At 40.2% G+C, this 20,762-nt stretch overlaps 1 protein-coding gene across 1 annotated transcript in view; it reads left to right on the top strand.

Moving 5' to 3' along the window:
- The window catches only part of LOC140235758 (transcription intermediary factor 1-alpha-like), a 29,686-nt gene extending 9,220 nt beyond the window's left edge, over positions 1 to 20,466 (top strand). The window contains exons 4-15 of the mRNA XM_072315769.1: positions 1,348 to 1,527; positions 3,458 to 4,648; positions 5,263 to 5,542; positions 8,027 to 8,098; positions 9,817 to 9,945; positions 10,901 to 11,011; positions 11,770 to 11,937; positions 12,907 to 13,256; positions 14,601 to 14,703; positions 17,624 to 17,698; positions 18,212 to 18,364; positions 19,788 to 20,466. Coding sequence (XP_072171870.1) covers positions 1,348 to 1,527; positions 3,458 to 4,648; positions 5,263 to 5,542; positions 8,027 to 8,098; positions 9,817 to 9,945; positions 10,901 to 11,011; positions 11,770 to 11,937; positions 12,907 to 13,256; positions 14,601 to 14,703; positions 17,624 to 17,698; positions 18,212 to 18,364; positions 19,788 to 19,970 — 2,995 coding nt within the window. The 3' untranslated portion in view covers positions 19,971 to 20,466. The remainder of the gene's footprint in view (positions 1 to 1,347; positions 1,528 to 3,457; positions 4,649 to 5,262; positions 5,543 to 8,026; positions 8,099 to 9,816; positions 9,946 to 10,900; positions 11,012 to 11,769; positions 11,938 to 12,906; positions 13,257 to 14,600; positions 14,704 to 17,623; positions 17,699 to 18,211; positions 18,365 to 19,787) is intronic.
- The last annotated feature ends 296 nt before the right edge of the window (positions 20,467 to 20,762 follow it).

The following is a 20,762-nucleotide window of genomic DNA, read 5'->3' as shown; positions in this document are numbered from 1 at the left end:
GGTACATATGCATGTACTGACTGGCAGGGATTATCTAGGGAATTTAGGGGTCATGGGTCAATAGTCAGGGGTTCAAAGGTCAAGGTCAACTCCTCAAAATGTTACTACTGTATTTCCCTCATACTAGTATATGCAATGATTGCATTATTAGTTTTAAAAGTGTTTAATATATGTACATGTATTACTTGATGGAGATTCTCTTGGAAATTTCCAGCCAGAAGGTCAAAGGTCAAAGGTTAAGGGTCAAAGGTCAGGTTTAAATGAAAAAAAAAAATATTTTGTACTGTAATTACACTCTTTCTTCATACCTTGAAAATTATACTCAATGCATAAACTTATAATAAGGTCGGTCAGAAGTCAAGTAAAAATTTTCAATTCCCCAAATATGTGTACCTGCACTCTTTAATAGACAATTATAGCAAACCCAGTTCGTGGAAAGTGAACATTCAAGATATTTCTGACAAACCTGTTATTTCGATATTTTGCCAGTTATGTGAAACTGTCATCACACATTGTCAAGACATTGTACTATACACCTATTGGGAGAATCATGCATTATGGCGGAGGCATCAGTCGCCGTAGCGACATTTCTAGTTTATCTTGTAACATGTTTGTTTTGGAGTGCTCAAGAGAATGTGCATGCTACAGTCTTGTTGGACTTAAAGGGGAAATCCAGTCCAAAAATAAGTTAGTCTCATTAAAAAAAAAAAAGAGTAAAATCTTATGAGTTCAGCAGTAAAAACTCGACTGAAATCGGATGAAAAATAAGGAAGTAAGAAATTTTGAAGTTTTGCTAATTTTTGCAAAACAGTTCTTGTACAATGGATATGAATATGCAAATGAGTGGGCTGACTGTGCTGTAACCTCACAATTTTCCAATGATCGTGTACAAAAATGATGAAACTTCAATATTCCTGTCGTTGAAGCCTGAAACATATTGTTATTCCTGGTTTAAAAACTTCAGAAAAGTGATCATTTAGATATACCAGGATTTGAGCCTCAGGCATTTGCATTTTAATGGAAAACTAGAGATTTCAAAATTTTGTACAAACTATATATGGTATAAAGTTGTGAGGGAATGACATGCTCACTTTGCCATTTGCATATATTCACATTGATCGTTCAAAAACTGTTTCCTGAAAAATTAGGAAAACTTGTACACAAAATGTCATATTTCCTTATTTTTTGACCGATTTCAATCAAAGTTTTACTGTTGAACTCGTAATATTTTACTCTTCTTTTTTTTATCAGACTAATTTATATTTTGACTGGATTTCCCCTTTAACACCATGTCATCTCCCTTCCATACCTCCCCACTCCCACTCTCATTATGCCCCCCCCCCCCAGGTACCACTTCCTGTCCGAGGCTGCTGCTTCGCAGCGCGAGGTCCTCCGCCAGCTGTTCCAGAAACTGCTAGTGAAGAGGCAGAGCGCTCGCGACATGCGCAAGGAGATCGATGTGCTCTACAAGCGCATGAAGGAGCAGCAGACATTGGTTCTGTCCCAAATAGTTGACCTCTTCGATCGGTAAGTTTGACCCAGCAGTGATAAAGAGGATCCTCTTCTTGCCCTCTTGTGTTTCTTGAACTTATTACTGTAAAAGTGGAAATTTTCACGCTGTCGAAATTTTTGTGCATTTTGTGCAGCCAGAAACTAGCGCGAAAATAAAAGCATGCGAATATTTTTACTTGCCATTTGTTCCCATACTTACTGGCTTGATTCTGCGGAATTAAAAACATGCAAAACTCTTCTTACAGGGCCGAGCGCGAATAATTAGTCACACGAAAATATCCACTTTTACAATATTTTTTTTTTTTATTTGTCCTCATTAGCAGAAGACTATTCAATGCCAGTGTGGGTAGAATGTATGGATAGATCATGTTGTGAATTTCTTTGCAGTACACTGTGGCATCTTTGAAGACAATATAAATAAGATATTTTGAATAGAATATCAATCTCTGCTTTGCAAGATTTTGAAAAAGTGTGACTCAGGCAGAGTACAATGAAAGCAAAGAGCCTTGCTACGGTGAATGGAACCATCATCCTCATTTCATTAATCTATCATAGATAACAGTGTATTAACCGCACCCTCTTTTTTTGGCCGTCGCGGGAAAAAAACAAACAAACAGAAAACAGGCCGCTGATGGATGCTGATACTGTTGACATGTTGGCTGAATTGAGTGAAATGTTCGGGGGAAAAAAACAGGTTGATTTCTTTTTTTTTTTTTTTTTTGGTGCCATAAAAAAGAAGAAATGTACAGTAGAATGCTCAACATAAAAGGGAAATATTGTACCAACATTCTGTGTAAATTAACAAAATAGAGAAGAAGGGTTTGTTCTCCCTTACTTGGTGTTTTTTTTTTCTTTTTTTCATTTTCTTGGTATGGCAATGGAGGATACCAGTGGCTGTTTTGTGATTTATTTGTTTGTACCTGATGGTAATGCATGAGCAACAAACAGTTGATATGAAAGAGATTATATCTAGGGTTTACAAAAGTTGTAGTTGCACTGTAGTTAGCGTAGGGAGTACGAACCAACATCGATTCCACCAGCATGATGTTTCTTCCATTAGCTCTGTGTAGGCAGAATTGCTTGCCATGGATGTACCAAGCTGTATTACTGCTGTCAATTCCACAATGCCATTAAATTTTGAATGATTAATAATGTCTCCAATGTGTCTTCAGGTTGAACATTCAATCATCCTAATCATCCATGCTGTAGGCATTAAGGCAACCTGAGAATGTACAGATTGTACACATATGTAAACATTGTCAGCACACTGCATTGTACATTTGTTCAGATATGCAGAAGATATTGGCTGTAATTGTGTATAAACCGCACCTTGATTTTAACATGTTTCAGTGCAAGGAAAAATGGTGTGGTTAATACACTGTTATTTGCGGCATCTAATTTTCCTCTATTAGTAAGATTGAATTCTTTGTGAAGTTTCTATTAATTTATACATGTGTAAATGTCTAATAAAAAAATGTGTCCAGTTCAGTAAATGTCTTCTCGTGCCTTTGGGGAAAAATTGTATGCCTTAGAAATGTTACTGTTAAATGTATTGTCCTGTAAAAGGAGATTCTCTTTCAAATTCTCCACTTAACAGTGGAAATTGTATTAGCAATCTACATGCATTACTGTTCATGTACCATATGTAATTTGTGAAGCCATTTTGTGAGAGGATGTATCCGCAGTTCAGAACCACATTGGGTGACTTAAATTAAATGATAGCATTTTCCTCCTTTGATATAATGCATTTACATTTTACATCTGAGGTGTGTTACGGTCGGCAATATTTTGCAACTTTTCAGTTTTGCGAATAGCATTTAACTTGCTTAAAATGCAAAATGCTGCATTCTGTACAAATATTGATCTTGCAATTTCTTTATGGGTCCATTAAGCACGTTGCCTTTGCTATTTTTTTTTCTCTGTGTGTGTCTTTTATTTCTTTCAGAATAAAGGCTGTTTTGGATGAGCATTGTAACAAGCTAAAAGGAAAAGTTCAAGAGAGCACCTCTGTGAAAAACCGTGCCTTGGTTATGCAATCAAGAGAAGTAAGCATGGTGGAAGGATGGCTCCATCAGTGCTGCAAAGTCATCAAAATCATTCTCAATAGTGAAAACGATGTTGCAGCACTGCAGCAGAATCGACTAGTGCGGCAGCGGGCAGATGCCCTCCTCCGCGTACCCCTGACCCGGTCACCGGTGTCGGAGCTGATTCTGAACTTCAAGCAGACCAACGTCCCCTGCGTGGAAGCCCTGCAAACAATCGGAGAGATCCTTGGGTACGAGTCAAAGCTGACCAAAGATAAGACGCAGGCCATGATGGCCATGCAAGGGCAGCAGAGGCAAGGGTATGTCATGCAGCCGCCACAGAACGTTGTTGCGCAACCTCAAAATGTTGTTGCCAGTGCCAGAGTGCCCCTACAGAGGCCCAACCTAAATCAGGTCATCAGTCAGCAGCAGTTCATAAAGAATGCGCAGATGATGCAGCGGGCCGCCACTAGGCCGGGGATGCACCCATCGCGCCAGGGGGCCATGCAACAACCTGGACTGCGCCAAGTGCGCCCTAACATGCAGTCCAACATCTTACCAGTGCTGAGCAAGCAGCAGGCCTCAATGGTTCTGCTGCAGGGCAGCCCCCAGCAGAGCCGAGTCATGCAGCCTGCCGCCATGCAACAGCCTCTCTCACAGGCAGCTACCACGGCTCCACCCAACGTCACCATCCCAAGCAATTTCATGACGTTTGGGGACCTCACCAACGTCCAAATGTTGCAGGAGAAGGTCGCCAAGCACCAGAATCCACAGCAGGTAGTGCAGTCGAGGCAAAGCCCCCACTCAGGCACCTCCGTCACCAATGCCAGCACCAATGGTGAAAGTCTGGGCAGTGCGACCACCGGTAGCAGCACGAGTGCGGAAGCCTTGAGCAGGAGACCCAACTCGGCGTCGCCCTCATCTGCGTCGGCCCCCTGTGAAGACTCTTCGGTGCCGCGCATCGTGAACGTGAAGAGCGAGCGGGTTCCCAGCAAGGACGAGTCGGAGCGGCCCAGCTGTCGTTTCCAGAACCAGAGCAGTGCAAACGGACTCCAGGATAACCAGCCCTCATCCTCTGGCCTTGAGATGCAACCTGGGAGTGATAAAGCAAGGTGTGAACCATACCTGTAGGATTTCCTGGCCCTTTGTAGTGTACTGTTCAAGTGAAAATTTTTGCAGTGTGGAAATTTACCAGCACAGAAATAAAGAGTGTGTCAATGTTTTTGCTTGATATTTGTAACATTTTTAAGGTCTCTGATTCTGCAGCGCCGTTGAAAAGACTGAACTGGATTTACCTGATTGAGCATGAAAACTTGCTCACTCAAAAATGTCCACTTTTACAGCAGCATGCCAGTGACGAATGTAAAGCACTTGCCATACAATAGATGGAAAGTTTCAATAATGCTAAAATTTCACAGGAATGTCATTATGCTTTGGCATGTTTTGTTGGGAGGGTAATTGGATGGATGGACTTGTCAAGACAGTTGGAACAATGTTCAGTGGTATAGCAATTTATGTGAGTAGAACTCAGTCCGAATCCTCTGCAAAATTGTATCAGGTGGTATACACATATGAAGGAGTTTTTTAATCTGTTGAGGATGAATCCAGAGTATACTTGGGCAGGTGTCTATGGGAAATGCGTGTTGTAGCAAAATCAGTCCGCACTCAACCAGTTAATAATATTCTCTCCTTTTTTTCTTGTGGTTTTGCGTGATTTGTTCCAAAGCCCGGCCCTTGAGGTGCTGTCTGAAGGCGAGATCGACAAGTCAGATCAGCAGGGCCAGCAGATGACCTCTTTACCGACGGCCGTCATCCCCAGCAGCGCCGCGGAGCTCGACATACCCGCCATTTCAGTCGATGCATCCTCGGAGAGCGGGGGCGACGTTTCCGTCGTTGCTGTGGTGATGGACACGGCTCCTCTTTCGTCCGTGAGTGCTGCCAGCAGGTCAGAAGAGACTACCGGCAACCAGCGACTGGACAAGATAGGGGAGTTCCTGAGAGATATGGTGAGTGTCTCCCATTGGAGATACCCCCAATTCGGACTTGCGGTGGTAAAACAATGTATGTGGAAAATTTATGGAAATTGACTTTAATGCACGTAGCCACATATTTCAATTTGTTGCAGTGTAATCTAACTCTGAAACAAATCTTGAGATCAGAGCGCAGTCCATAACTGAGATATGATGCCCCCTCCCAGTGAAAATTGTTATAATTTTGTTGGCAAAACAGCGTATGTGGCGATACACTTGCCCCTTCTCAAGACACGGCGTACCTGAATTTGGCAGAACAGGTGATCTACATGAAATACATTGTTTTGCCGTATACCATACATGTTTACACAGTAATTGCCTGAGCGGGAAGCACAGAACCGCTCGCAGAATTTCATTGTGTTACATTCGTGCACCATTGATTTATGCAAATTATTCTTAAAAGGAAGAGGTCTAGTGAAATCAATTAGTATTCATTATATTGTTAAAACTGTTGCATACTTGCCAACTAGTAAGATTTTATCAGATTCAGTAAGATTTTTTACGTTAAAAATAGCAAAATCAGATTTTCTGTCAGAGAAATCAGATTTTAAAAAAATATTTAGATATACCTTTCATGTGTATTTTCTGAAGATTTGACCGAAAGTAAGATTTTTAACTTCAGTTTGCATATAAAATAAGATTTTTGCAATCCACGAGTAAGATATTTCATCTTGAAATGTTGGCAGGTATGCTGTTGGTCCCTTTAGGCTAAGATATGAAGTACGTGTATTCAACAAAATCAGAAAAAGAGCTGTACCTTTGCCAAACTTTCCACTCGATTTACTGGAAAAGAGGTTACATGTTGATACATTGTTTTGCCATCTCATGACCAAACTGCTGAATCACTTTCCTCTGACAGGTGACCTGCCTCCAAATGTGGCACCTCTCTTTCACTTGGCATAACCTTCTCAGGGTGCTACAAACTTTATTTAGCCACTTGCCCAGTTGGGCAAGCAGATTTTCAAATTTGCTGCCAAACACTTGCCCAAACATTCATTTTACTTAACGAGAAGAAAGTCCAAAATATAAGAAAATAATATAGAAAATCATGTGTTTGTCCAGGGCTTAAATCATTGAAATAAACAACACACATTGATTTTTGCTTGCCCAATTTGGGCAAGTGCTCTCATTGTTCAAAAACACTTGCCACAATTTGATTTTCACCTGCCCTGGGAACTCAGGAAAGTATTTTGCACCCTGCCTTCTCCAATCAGTCCTACTCTGGACTTGATATTCTGCCTCATCAAGGGACAGGGTCCTAGGATGCCCCTGATCTTATCTTTTCATATGAGTGAGGTTGTCCACAAAGTCTTCAAGATGTGTGAATATGTGTGGTATGGGTGTTGGGAGTGAGGTATCTTGGCAGTAGGTCCAAACCAAGTCAATTTACCAGTTGTTGGTGTCCTGGTGAATGGTCCTTTGAATACAAAGTTCTCGTCTGATGTTCACATTCCCAACTCGGTCACTCAGTTTAACTCCAGCAGTGGTCCTGATAAAGACATTGCATTTCAAATGATTTCATTGCTGCAGACCTCATAGTCAAATCTTGTGTAGAATTAGAAAGAGATTTTTACTAGACTCAGCTGGGAAATCTCTAAAGGGGCAGGTTGATTACAATGTTGATCACGTTTTTCCCACATGGGACCCAAGAACCAAACTTGACCAATCAGAAATTTTCACTAAATAGGTAATTTAAACATGATTCAAAAAATAAATAAATGAATAAACAATGATAGATGACTTCAAAATGAAGACATTTAGGAACAGCAGGTGTGTTGTGAAATGGAGATTTCAACCACTCATCTATTTAGTTTGCCTAGTCAATAGTGCTGACTAGAAAAGCACTCGGACAGCACAGACCTCCCCCAAGCCAGCCAGCAACATTTCCTTTCTTACAGTTACACTCAGGCAATTTCCCAAAATATAAGCCTTTTGTTTGTGTCATTGCATGACACCTTGCTCAAGCAGATCATGTGCTTTAGTGCGCGCATGTAAACCTCCAGTACGCACAGCTTGAACTCCAAGCTCGTTGACCTTACTGTATATGCCAAAAGATGACAAATCCTTCAAAAATCCATGTAAAAATTCCTGGATCACTACCATAATTGAATGAGGTGTTTCTTGTGTCAATATAGACTTTTTTATGCAAGTTTCATTTTAATCCATACACAACTTTTTGAGTTACTTTGCAAGCAGACAAACCAATGCCAATGATCTCTTAACCTCCTCCTTCCCTGGCAGAGGTAGATACATGTATCACTAATTTGTGAATATGTGTAGGTTGGTAAACTTTCACATACTGTTTGTCCATTTTTTACTACACGGTTGCTGTTCTCATTGCTGGATCTCACTTGATTCTTTTTGTCCTTTTTTTTCAGTCAGTTTAGAAGATGGAGTAGAGTTACCCTTACACATAGAGTAAGCACTAACCTTTGACCTTTGAACTCTTGTTTCTCACAGGATGACATCATTCAAGATATTAGCCAGGAGACCATCCTGACCTGTTGGAAGGGTAAAGTGTCTTGGCTGGAGGTGAGTAGGCCAGCTAACACTGTCCAGTCACATGAATGAATGGAAAGGGGGGGGGGGGGCTCTGAAAGATGTTGAACGCTGAGGGAGGTACACCATGATTAGTTCATACGGTGATCCCTAACTTGAAGGTTAGCTAATTTCGAGGATAAGCTCTTGACCCTTAACCCTAACCAGGCCGGGCTTTTTAGGGTGTTCTGTGGCCGGGGGAGTGTTGATTTGCCGTCGATCACGCAGTCACCATGAAAATTGTCACATGCATTACCTGTGGCGTAATCTACCAAACTATACAAAAAGAAATGGAAATTTTCATTTTATTAATTAATTATGCTAATGTATGCATGAAATCATACATTTTGCTCTGAATCAGAAAGTAAAGCTCCTAGAATCGTAATTTTCAGTGATAAAATTCTTTATAGCAATCCTAACAATGTGCTTGAAAAAAAATCTGGTATCAAAATTAATTTCTTATGTATTTTATTGTTTGATGAATTTCTTATATATTTCTTTGTTTTTCGGCCTTTTGTTTTATCATTTTTTTCACAAAATTTATGACAGAATCTATTTCAAGCATAATCATGCTAAGATTAATTGATTTCAGCCTATTATGAAATGAAAATAATCATATCTATATGAATAAGGTGAGAAAACCCCATTTGCATAGACTTTATACACAAAATCACATTTTTGAGCCATTTTCGATCTGACAGGCATGTATAAAAGGATGTGCAGCGTCGTAATGGTATGTACAATTTTCGCGAAAATGGTGTCAAAAGATGTGCGAGACTTGAAAGTAAAAAGTCAGCAAACAGCGCGGTCAAAAAATTTCGCGCGGCGGAATAGTCACAAAAAATGTCGAGGGGGGGGGGGTGAATCAACCCCCCGGCCCTTTTAGGGTTAAGGGGGATGGTATAATTCTTGTTGAGATGGGGATTCAAATTATAACTTATTCGGAGATAATATTATTAGAAACTACTTATGAAACATTAAAGAGCGTACTATTGTAAAAGAAATTAAAAGTTTATTTTATGAACATCGTTTTTTCAATGGCTGAGATGTCAAAAAGCAAAGAGGTCCTTAAAAAAGGTGGGTCCCATCTTTTATTGAAACGACTTTTACTCTTTTTTTTTTTGATATCTCAGTCATTTCAAAACCAATTTTCTTCAAATAAATGTTAATTCCTCCTAGAATTGTGTTCTTTCTAATGCTTTCAATTAGTGCTTTCCAATTATTATCTCACAGTAAGTCATTACCTCAATTCCCAACTGCAAATTTCATATTGTGTGCTTTGTTCACAAAAGTTGCCCGTGAGAACTGCAAAGCATGCCAGAGACTTGCCCTACCTAGCAACAATCAAGTTAATTCCCACCTGAGGAGCTTGATTGGTTGGAGTTGGTGAATGAAACACATTGTTACTAGGCTAATATAGGAAACGAGGCATCCATAAATTGTAGTGCATCACAGAACAGTTGATTGACTCATTCATTGTACGATTGTATGAATATACATGTGTGAATGTAAATTTAAAACTGCCGTTCATTTGTTCATTTTCTCTTGCATGATTTGTGTATGCTTATGATGCGTGTATTTGTTCATGAGCATGATGGTTTTCCTAGTTGTGTATTTATTCATTCATTGATCTATAGCATTTTATTTGTCTTAGTTGATTGTCACCACTCTGTATTCTTTCTTATATTCATCCGTGTATTTTCCTCTGTCAGATGTCCGAGTCCAAGAGCCAAGTCTGCGTGTCCATTGTTGCCAATCTCTTGCGGATAGCAAGCCAGCCTCAGCCACAAGTTGAATGGCCCACCAGTCTTACCATCAAAATCATGTCGCTGAAAGTTCTGGTGAGTCCCTTTTCGTTCTGTCTTGGAACTTCACGTCATTCTCATTCACTTCTGCACTTCCCAAGTCCAGTAGCATGCAGCATATTTTCTTGTTACATTTCGACCTCGATTATCCGGCCTCCTTTTATCCAGAAATCTCTATTAGCCGGACGCGTTCACGCAGTGAAGGACTTTTTTTTTTCATCCAAAAATTAAGAAAAAACAGTGACTTTCATGGATCTATTTCACTAATTTCATAAGATGTGCATGATAGGTATCTCAATATCTAATGACGTAAAACTTGTATGATTTTCACATAAAGATATACTTTATTTTTGTGAAGAAGGGACTACAATTTTGCGCAGGCTAGCATAGATTACACCACCGTTGCGGGGTACGCTACCTGCCTAGCTGCCAATGCACTGGGACAGCAGCTTGGACGGCAGCTATATACATTAACATTGTGTCTCCCATATCCGGCCAATTCGCTTATCCGGATGAGCGCCGGTCCCGACATGGCCGGATAATCGAGGTCGAACTGTATTATCAAAAGTCCAAAAGGGCAAAAGTTCAGGAATTAATGTTCATATCATACTGGAAAGGCGGGAATTTTTGCGCATTTTCTGCGACACACAACTAGTGCAAAAATGTAGCACGCAAATATTTTTGCCTGTAATAATATTTAATAACAGTTCACATTGTGATTCTGCGGTATGCAAAGCAGGCAAAAAACACCTTTCCCAGCCGAGCGCCAAAAACTGCTCGGGCAAAAATGTCCACTGTAACAATTTATAAACTATTGAGGCAGATGCGTGCATTTTTATCGTTGGATGATGTCAGTCTTTGCTGCATCCCATATTTTCTCCCATCCACCTCATCAATTTTTAAAAAAAAAATAATAATTTAAAAACAAAGTCTGTGAAATGCATTTTGATCAGTGCTCACGAGTCCCTTTACATTTTTGCCTGTTCCACAGTCACCGCTGGTGGAGATTCTTCGTGACCACCACATGTTCCTTCTCGAGGCGGATCCAGCATCCAAGGAATCATACAAGAAGCTGGTCTCCAGTTTCCGGAAAAATGAAGTGGCAAGTTTCCCCGGACATTCTCCTTCCTTTCCGCAAATGCCATTTTGCAAGTAAAGTATGATGCGTATTGATATGTGTAAGACAAGTTTGCGAGTGGTAAAAAAAAAAAAAAAATGTGTAATTGAGAACCACATTGACAGAATAAAAGAATATTATTAAAATTTGTTGCAAGAGAAAAGTTAGCGATTTCTTACAGTGGAGGCGATGTACAGCAGACTTGTGTTAAATTAGGCAGTATTTTCATTAGTTCTTCATCGTGCAAATACTAATCAACAGTAGTGTGAGGCCTGCTACTATGCTTGGTACTTTCTTGGCTTTTTTTTTAAAGGTCCTGTTTACCTTTGGGAGCAGTGATTTTAGAAATGTTCAAGATATCACATTTGATGCATATGTGTTGGTCAGTTATATCACAAAACATCCAACCATATAAAAATTTTGCAATAAAGCCCCAAATATAAGGAGATATCACTCTTAACTTCTCAATAAACCATAACTGTAGACGGTTTAGTCTGGAAACATTTTTATTATAAGTATAACTATTGTTCACATTTTGTTTTTTTTTAACAATACTTACCATCGATTTTACAGATTCAAATTTGTACAGTGGTTGTTTCTATCCCTGACACACATTTTAAAACTATTTTAAAGCAATAATGCTGGGTTTTTGTTTCATCTGCAAATGGTAAATTATGCCTTTAAAATTTTACTGACTTTCCTTTTTGTATGTTCTGAAATTCCCCCCCCCCCCCCCAACCCAGTTTGGTGCGATTCGATTCCACCTGACGCCGGACGTGACAACAGTCTTGATTTATTCTAACAAGCACCGAAAATTCTACCTGCTCTACCCGCGAAAGAGTGAGCGTTTTTTGGCAGAATTCCGGCGTACCATCATTGATTACTTCCCCAAGGATAATCGACAGCCAAAGGTAGGTGTAAAATGAAGGAAAAATAACAGGAATAAAAACAGACAGTGAAATGAAATGTAATGAAATTTTGTATACTGTACGAGCTGAAATTTCCATGGTATTTTTATTCATGTGAATGTAACAAATGGCCTTTGAACCACAAAAATAACAACTCGCAAAATCAACAAACACCATTTCTAAAAAAAAAAAAAAAAAAAAAAAAAGAGAATCAAGCCAGCACTGGATTGTGTGCTACCATTCAAAACTTCTGTATCGTAAATATATCTCGACGCTGTGTGCGCCATGATGTAGATATCTGAGGCATTGCAACAAGCTACTAGATTATGTTGAATGCAGAACACACTACTTTTTCATGTACAAGAAAGAACTGTATGTAAACATTTAGTACTAATAAAAATTGTTGCTTGTTAATCATGCTCATGTATTTTTCCTATTTTTTGTCGATGGATACAATCTAACGTCGCATTGGTGATCCTTGAGGCAGAGCCGAAGGCAAGGGCTGATAGATTAGACACCTTGCGGATCACCTCAACAATGTTAGATTGCACCATCGCCCTTGCAGTCGATGATAATTTGTGTAATAGACATCATCATCGTTTCCTGATCAGTGTGGATGCTATCATAGTCAGAAATGCTCGCCAGAAAGAGAAACAAAAATATTGTCTTTCAGAATAAGGCCTCAAGTGCTGATCTCTGTAACCTGAAAGGCACCTGAATATGCCATTCCATTTGCCATATTTTCCAAGAATTCATGACTCCATGAATTCCATGAAATGATGCCTGTCTTATTGGAAAGAACAATCCTGATTACCAGCTGTTTTCAAATGTTCAAAAAAGGAACGGAAAAAAAGAGAATGATAATTGTATCATTTATCTGCGTGCTCTTTAATATTTTGTTGTGTTTTATCTATGGTTGTAACACAGCTGCAACCACTGAATTTATCTCCTGTTGTGCTTTACACTTCAAAGGCAGAAAAGAGTGATCCTAAATGCCAGTCTGCAAGCGAGTCCGATCCGGACTTGGTGTCAAGTGACGCATCCCTCTCTGGCCGCAAGCGACCGGCCGAGGAGGCAGCCACAACCAGTGGAAGTAGCAGTAGTGGCAATACCGGTGGTAGCAGCGGGAGCTCCGATCCGCAGTCGCTCAGCTTCCGGCACGGCTACAAGCTACGCAACCCCACGCAGTGCTCGCGCTCCGACGACCCCAACGACGACTGGTGCGCCGTCTGCAACAACGGCGGGGAGCTCATCTGCTGCGACAACTGCCCCCGCGTGTTTCACCTCGACTGCCACATCCCAGTCCTCAAAGAATTACCAGGGTGAGACCCATCCCAAGAATTTAGCCATGAATGTCACCACATAATACAGTGCACTCCCATAACGTACGTGGTTATTATGAAATCCCCTTTTTGAAAACGTTGACCATTGTGGTGGATTCTATGATGCTGCGATAAAGATAATCATTTATGATGAAATCCCCTTTTGAAAACATTGACCACTGTGGTGGATCCTATGATGCTGCGATAGAGATAATCGTTAGTCTCGCGAAGAAATCCTAGGGCAGACATACAACATTTTGCTCGCTCTGTGGATCTTTGTGAAGTACGATAAGACATGTTGGTAACTTACGTGCAAGCACCATTGTGTCTTGTACCTTACGAAGGTCAGCAGCTGTGAGCGAACCAATTTTGATTTTTCAGTTTCAATTCAATTCAGTTTTATTCAACCATTTAGTGAAAACATACGTATACACATGCAAGCAAAAATATGCATGTAATTATATGTGAAAGTGTACATATATATAAAAAAAAACATTGAAAGTTCATGGACCACTGTGAAGCAGGGCTTGTATCGATCGGGCCCAGTAACAAAATCTTATTCTGACACAAATCGAACTTCATATTATACAAAAAAAAATGAATAAATAAGTAAAAGTTTTACACAGACATACCCACTCACTCACTCACAAGCACTTTCCAACAGTTTACAACTGAACGAAAAATCATACATATACAGTTTATTCTAAAAAAATGTAGATAAAATGTATTAAAACATCAGCGACATGATTACAAAACAATCAAAATATCACTTCCCAAATTCACATTTTGTTAAATATTTCCCTTTTACATAATAATTTCAAATTTGTCAAAGTTGAGCATGCTTTTATTTTCTCATTTAAATCATTCTATATGTTTATTCCTGTGTAGTGTAATGATTTCAATGCTTGAGCCGTCTGTCTTACCTAATATTTCTTCACGAGACAAATGATTATCTTTTCCCAAGCTTCATGAAATGTCATGATTATAAAAATGTTATTACAATAGTAATGGTGATAAAAGTAATATTAGTGTAGTAGTAGTAGTAGTAGTCGTGATGATAATAAAAAGGTGATAATAATTATGATAACATGAAGAATATTTATGGGTATTTAGTGAATGCTACTAACAATAAGATTAACAGCACCTACCAAAAAACGAGTTGACAAAATCATTAATATTCAGTCAGAATCATACACAAAAATGCAGGATTACAGAACATATACAAATACAATGCATAATGATAAAAACTAGAGTATGAGAGTGTTCAGTGCTGTGCTCACAAAGATGAATACTATTCTTTGTCTCACTCCTTCGTTCTCTTTTTTTGTTTGGGCAAATTTGCAGCGGAGCCTGGTCCTGCACACTGTGCTTCGACGTGAACGCGGATGAGGAAGAATACGCACGTGACGTGGAGGCTCCGCCGGGCTTCACGTCAAGAGAGTACAAGGTGGGTCGCACACAGGAAGAGCAGTGAAACCGTTGGTCCTTTCATTGATTTGTTAACCCTTTTTCATGTGCCACGTTTGCACGCCCAATTCAGTCGACAGCACGCCAAGCTTGCGTACCGTATTCGCCGGCGCAAAGGCCACAGCGCCGTATAAGCCGCACCCCCGATTTGTGCAACGAAAAAAAAAAAAAAAAAAATACTGAAAAGAAACGTGAAAACCTGATGCTTGAGGACGAATGATGAAGACACTTTACGGTAAAAAAATACTTAAATTTTCACGGAAATAAACAAGTGGGTACCATACAAAATACGATGTTCTCGCACGATTGTCACACACGTAGATAAACTACATCGTTCAATCGAAAAACTCGAACAAACACTCGAACAAAAACTCACCTCCAAATTTTTGCCAGTGAGGTAATAACTTAACAAAAATGAACAAAACACGCTCAAAAGTACGATTGTACTCTGAAAATAATGTGTAATGATACAAAAGCAAAAGAAAGAAAATGAGGGAAAGGGACAGGAGGAAATCTAACGCTAGAGAACATACACCACAGGTGTGTGAGTTGCTAGTCGATCGAGTCACATTGTACAGTGTAATAGCATAGACAGGTGGTTGTCTCTGTACATGCAAGTCTATAGACAGATACATTGTAATATAGTAGACAGGTATTCATGTAATAGACAGGTGGTTGTCTGTCCAGTCTATAGACAGGTACATTGTAATATAGTAGACAGGTAATCATGTATAGACAGGTACTACGGTACATTGTCATAGACAGGTTCATTGTAATAGACAGGTAATCACGTAATAGACAGGTTCTGACAAACACTTTATTACTCATTATTAGTTAGCACAGCGCTACGCTTTGAGCTTAAGTTTTATTTTTGCCTCATCAAAATTTCATAGAAAAGACAAAGAGGACATACTGATGAGGAACAAACACAGAATGCAGCTTTGCTTGTAAGATTTATATACCGGTATTCATATCATCGGGGGATGGTTGCCTCCTTGGTTGCCTATTGTGTAGTCCCATACATGCATAAATGTGTTAGTTTTTACTCCCGATTTGCCGGGTTGCAGAGACCAATTTTGGTTTTGCCGCCAGATAGGCCGCACCCCGACTTTTCACTTTTATTTTTCTGAAAAATACTGCGGCCTATACGCCGGCGAATACGGTATTCTGCTCAAACACACAAACCCGCCCCATACCAATCAATGAATTGCCTAATGCCACAGTACAATGAAAGTGTTTCTCGCGATTTCATTCCTGTCATAGGTAGCTTGCATTTTTATGTGGTGATTGACTATCAAGCCGTGCTTCCTACTGGATCAGCAAGTAAATTCTAGTCTTCTGCTACTGTTTTGTATGCTAAATTTATGGCTCTATAATAATGTAGCTACTGGTCTTTTGAAAGAAAAGCAACCATAGATTTGTCACACAATTTACATCTAAGCAAAGCTTGGCAGTTTCTTTACAGCTTCCCTCTGTCCATAGTAACAAAAATCTATGAAAGTTAATGCATGTAGATTTGAAAACTGAATGTTTTCCTAAAGCATGACTGCATTACTTTCTCAGAAAAATGTGGCACACAGGAGGTTTACACCATGGCACATAAAGAGTTAAGTGTTAAAAAGAAGAACCTGAAGGGGATTTCATTTAACACCTGATCTGTTACAAGAATTCTCCCAACGAGATGACACTTTATTTGCATCAGTGGTTGTATTCAATATGCCTATCTTAAGACAACATGTGAACTTCAAAATCCTGTTCCCTTCTCATTATTATGCCCAATAAAAAGGAAGCCTTCAGGTGCAGTTCAAGACCCTGTTCAGTTTGGCTAATTGCCACCTGCCCGGCAGAAGGACTCTAGTATGAAATTTCGACCCCGAGACCAAATTTTTGTTTGTGACATAATTCGACCGAGTTTTGAAAGCTCTTTCATGATGTAACTGGATTTTGGAGTGATTTTTCGAGTGCGCAAGCATTCGGGCTCTTAAGGCCAGGCAGGCGACGATATAATGTAAAAGAGTAAAATCAACAGATTCAGACAAATAGAATGGTAGAGGTTTTATCAAAGTATTAAGTGAAAATTAGAAATGTAGAGAATTTTAGAGTATTCCCTTCTTACAATACAATACAATACAATACAATTGGATCATTTATATAGTGCTCTTACACAGTCAGTGACTGGTTTCACAGCACTTTACAACAAAATTCAGTCACAGATTAGCATCAAAAAGGAAAGTCTTCAGATTCTTCTTGAAGACATCAAGGGATTGGGAAATGCGAACGAACCGAGGTAGATCGTTCCACAATCGCGGTGCAGCCGTCACAAAAGCATTGTCCCCCGCTCTACTGTTGATTTTGGGTACATGGAGTAAGGTGTTATCTGCACTTGAACGTAGTCCAGGTCAAGTTTTCACAAAACTTTGATTGTAAGGTGCAAAATGAGTGCCTATTCTCTGTCCTCTGCTTGACTTCCTTATTACTGTAAAACACAATATTTTCACGTCATGAAATTTTCGCGAATTGGAGCTGGCGGCCTTTTTCGCGGCATGAAATTTTCGCGAGTTGCCTCTAACGTTCAATGCATATAGTGTAGTCGTTTTACAGTATAATTTGAGTCAGCTTGAAACCTTGGTAACGAGAATCTCCACTCAAGGTATCAAGCAGCCTGTCCTACTCTTTGCCTTGGGCCACACTTTGATGGTATCTTGACAAGTGGTGATTTCATAGAGTGCAGTAGAATAATGAGACAGTGGTCCCCAGTTGCAGGTGTAGAGTTTAACCCTTTTCTGTACCAGGGACATAGGACAGTGTGTACAATGCTATGGGGTTTTCAGTGCCAATCGGCACTCAATGCATGCAAGGAGTTAAAAGGGCCTGTCTGTCTCTGTTTTGTTCTCTTTCAGCTCTGTCAGCGTCTGCTGCTGGAGATGTACTGTCTGGAGGATTCAGACCCCTTCCTAGAGCCTGTCGGACCAGACGTATGTCACCTCCCCACGTTTCTCTGAAAGCTGTTACTGTAAACGCCGATATTTTCGCATGATTAATTTTCCGCGCTGAGCGGCTCAAAAACTTATTCACGGGCTTTTTGATTTGCGCCGCGCATTTGTCAAACAGTTCGCAATGTGCAGAGAAAATTGTGAAGATATTTTCGCTGGTTTTAGATCGCGCTATACAGAAGTATCGCAAAATACTCAAAAATTAATGTACCACAAAAATTTCTGCGTTTACACTATTATCTTTGTGAGGGTTTAAAGGGATGGTATAGTATTGGTTGAGGCGAGAATACAGCTTTTAACTTTTGCCGAGATACTTAAAAACCACTTTCTTGAATATTGAAAAGCAAACAATTCTATGAAATATGTGCTTTTATGTATTCACACACATAAACACGTCTGTACATGTTTTTAACAGGTGTCTGTTCTCGTTATCGTGAAGAGCTCTGACCTGTCCAGTTGATCCCACCAACTATTTTTCCCCCCTCTCCTGAGCAGGTGGAGGGCTACCATGAGCTGATCACCAACCCCATGGACCTCTCTACCATTAAGGTCAAGCTGAGCTACCTGCCCCACTGCCAGTATGGCACCCCTTCCCAGGTCATGGAGGACCTGCGCGTCATGTTCACCAACTGCTACCTCTATAACGGGGTGAGTAGTCTTCCGTGGGGTGAGGTGGGGAAGGGGGGTGATGATGATGGGCTGTGGTGAGGGGGGAGGAGGAGATGATGATGATGATGATGATTATGATGATTATGAAGATGGCAGATTATAATGATGATGATGGTGATGATGATGGTGATGATGATGATGATGATGATGATGATGATGGATGGGGATGATGGTGATGGATTATAATGATGATGGATGATGATGGTGATGATGATGGTGATGATGATGGTGATGATGATGATGATGATGATGATGATGATGATGGTGATGATGGTGATGATGGATGAAGATGATGGTGATGGATTATAATGATGATGGATGATGATGATGATGGATGATGATGATAGATGATGGTGATAGTGATGGCAGATGATGATGGTGATGATGGTGATGGATAATGATGATGATGGATGGTGATGATGATGATGATGGATGATGGTGATGGATTATAATGATGATGGATGATGACAGGTAATGATGATGGTAGATGATGATGATGATGGATGATGATGAATGTTGATGATGGTGTTGGTGATGATGATGACAGATGATGATGATGATGGATGGATGATGACTATGATTATGATGGATGATGATGATGATGATGATGATGATGGATGGATGATGACTATGATGATGATGGATGATGATGATGATGGATAATGGGGATTGCTTTGGGTCAGATAAAGTGATGGTAGTATTGAAGCCAGAGACTATTAACCGTAAGTGTGCCACATTGATTTTCTGTCCGTCGGTTTGTGTGTAAAATTTGTGCACATTCGACTCCCTGAGATAGAAAGAGTTAATTGTAGTGGTAGCCGGGGAGGAAAGGATATACATATTCATAGTAGTAATCAGAGCCATGGAGGGGGTGGGGGATGGTGCCCCCATATTACTTACTCTTGAAAAAAAAAAAGTGAATAACAATTTTTGACAAGAAATTTAGTAATAAGGTTACCAATCTTTTGATAGCCTCTGATTTTCAATGGAAACTTGAGATGAAATTAACAAACAGTTGAATACCCATGATTTTGCAAGGGTCCACATAAGACTCCCTGCATATGTTTTATCTTCTTAATTTGCTCACTGAATTTCCATCAAAGAAATGCTTTATCAAGCAAGGATAGATTACAAAAAAAAAAAAAAATCACCCTTTACACTTTCATGGATGTACAAGTCAGCTATAGAAACCTGATTTTGATATTAAGCAAGTGTTTTTCTGACTAAAAATGTGATTATAACATGGGAAGCTACATTGTAGATGCATATAATATCCACTCTGAAAAGTGAAACCAACAAGACCAGTCTTTGTAGACTGATTGGTATTTGATTGGTATTTCTTCAGAATAGTCAGTCGTAAGGAAGCCATCACTGCAATTCCTCTGGCCTGTTTGTATTCCAGGAATCGTCCACCCTGGGTCAGGTGGCCCAGCACTTGCAGCGTTACGCTTCCCGCTTCACCAGGCGGTTCCTCCCAGAGTACCTCGACGCTCAGGCCCATACCACCGCAGGAGGGTCAGGGCAGGACCGGCCCGCCAAGCGACGAAAACAGGAGTTCCCCACCCCTATCATACACATCAAGTAGCGATCTCCCCAGCCCAGCCCCCACTCCCCACCTTCAGACTTTAAACCAGCGATGACGCATTCTTGCCAGCCATTGGGATAACCCTTCCCCCCCCCCCTTCCCCATTCGACAAGGCTGAATTCCTGTCACAAGTGCACCTTGCTCCCAATGTATGACGTTTTCGCGTGTATATAGGATGGATGAATGTGCTATAGGGATACAAATAGCGGCAGAGATTTCCTGCAGTCTTGACGTCTTCGTCTTGTTCATGAGCGGACATTTTGCCAAAAATCGTGGTGGGCCATACGTCGTCTTGTATTCATCTTTGCTCCAAAATCACAGGGTCGCAGGTTCAAATCCTCCCTGGGCATTATTCATTCGTGTTGGGAGAGATCGTATGTTGCCACGCCCCGACTCGAACTTCTCGTGGTTGACAAAGACCTTTGGAGAAAGTAACCGTTATGAATACAACGAACCATGGAGCAGCTCAGCCTGGACCAAATACAGTAATGTAAAGAGCAGGATGTTTCTTTTTTCATGTATAAAATGTCTTGTACATAATGATTGCATTCATCAACTCGAGTCTTGCTGAGTACATGTATGTCTGTGATATTGCCTTGCAATATTTCCCTTTCATGTCCTGCAAGTAGCCCAAGTTTTGCCAATCATCTCACGCAGCCGTAGTATTTTTCACAAGCGCTCGTCAGGAATGTAAGCAACTTTGAGTGGATTGATGAAAATCATGTTTGCCAAATTGACCAGGAGCTATCTGGACGCTGCATGTGAATGAGTTTTATTTGTATATTTCTTCTA

Source organism: Diadema setosum, chromosome 12 (assembly GCF_964275005.1).
Source record: "Diadema setosum chromosome 12, eeDiaSeto1, whole genome shotgun sequence".
Taxonomy (NCBI): Eukaryota; Metazoa; Echinodermata; class Echinoidea; order Diadematoida; family Diadematidae; genus Diadema; species Diadema setosum.
This window is presented reverse-complemented; position numbering and strand designations above follow the sequence as displayed.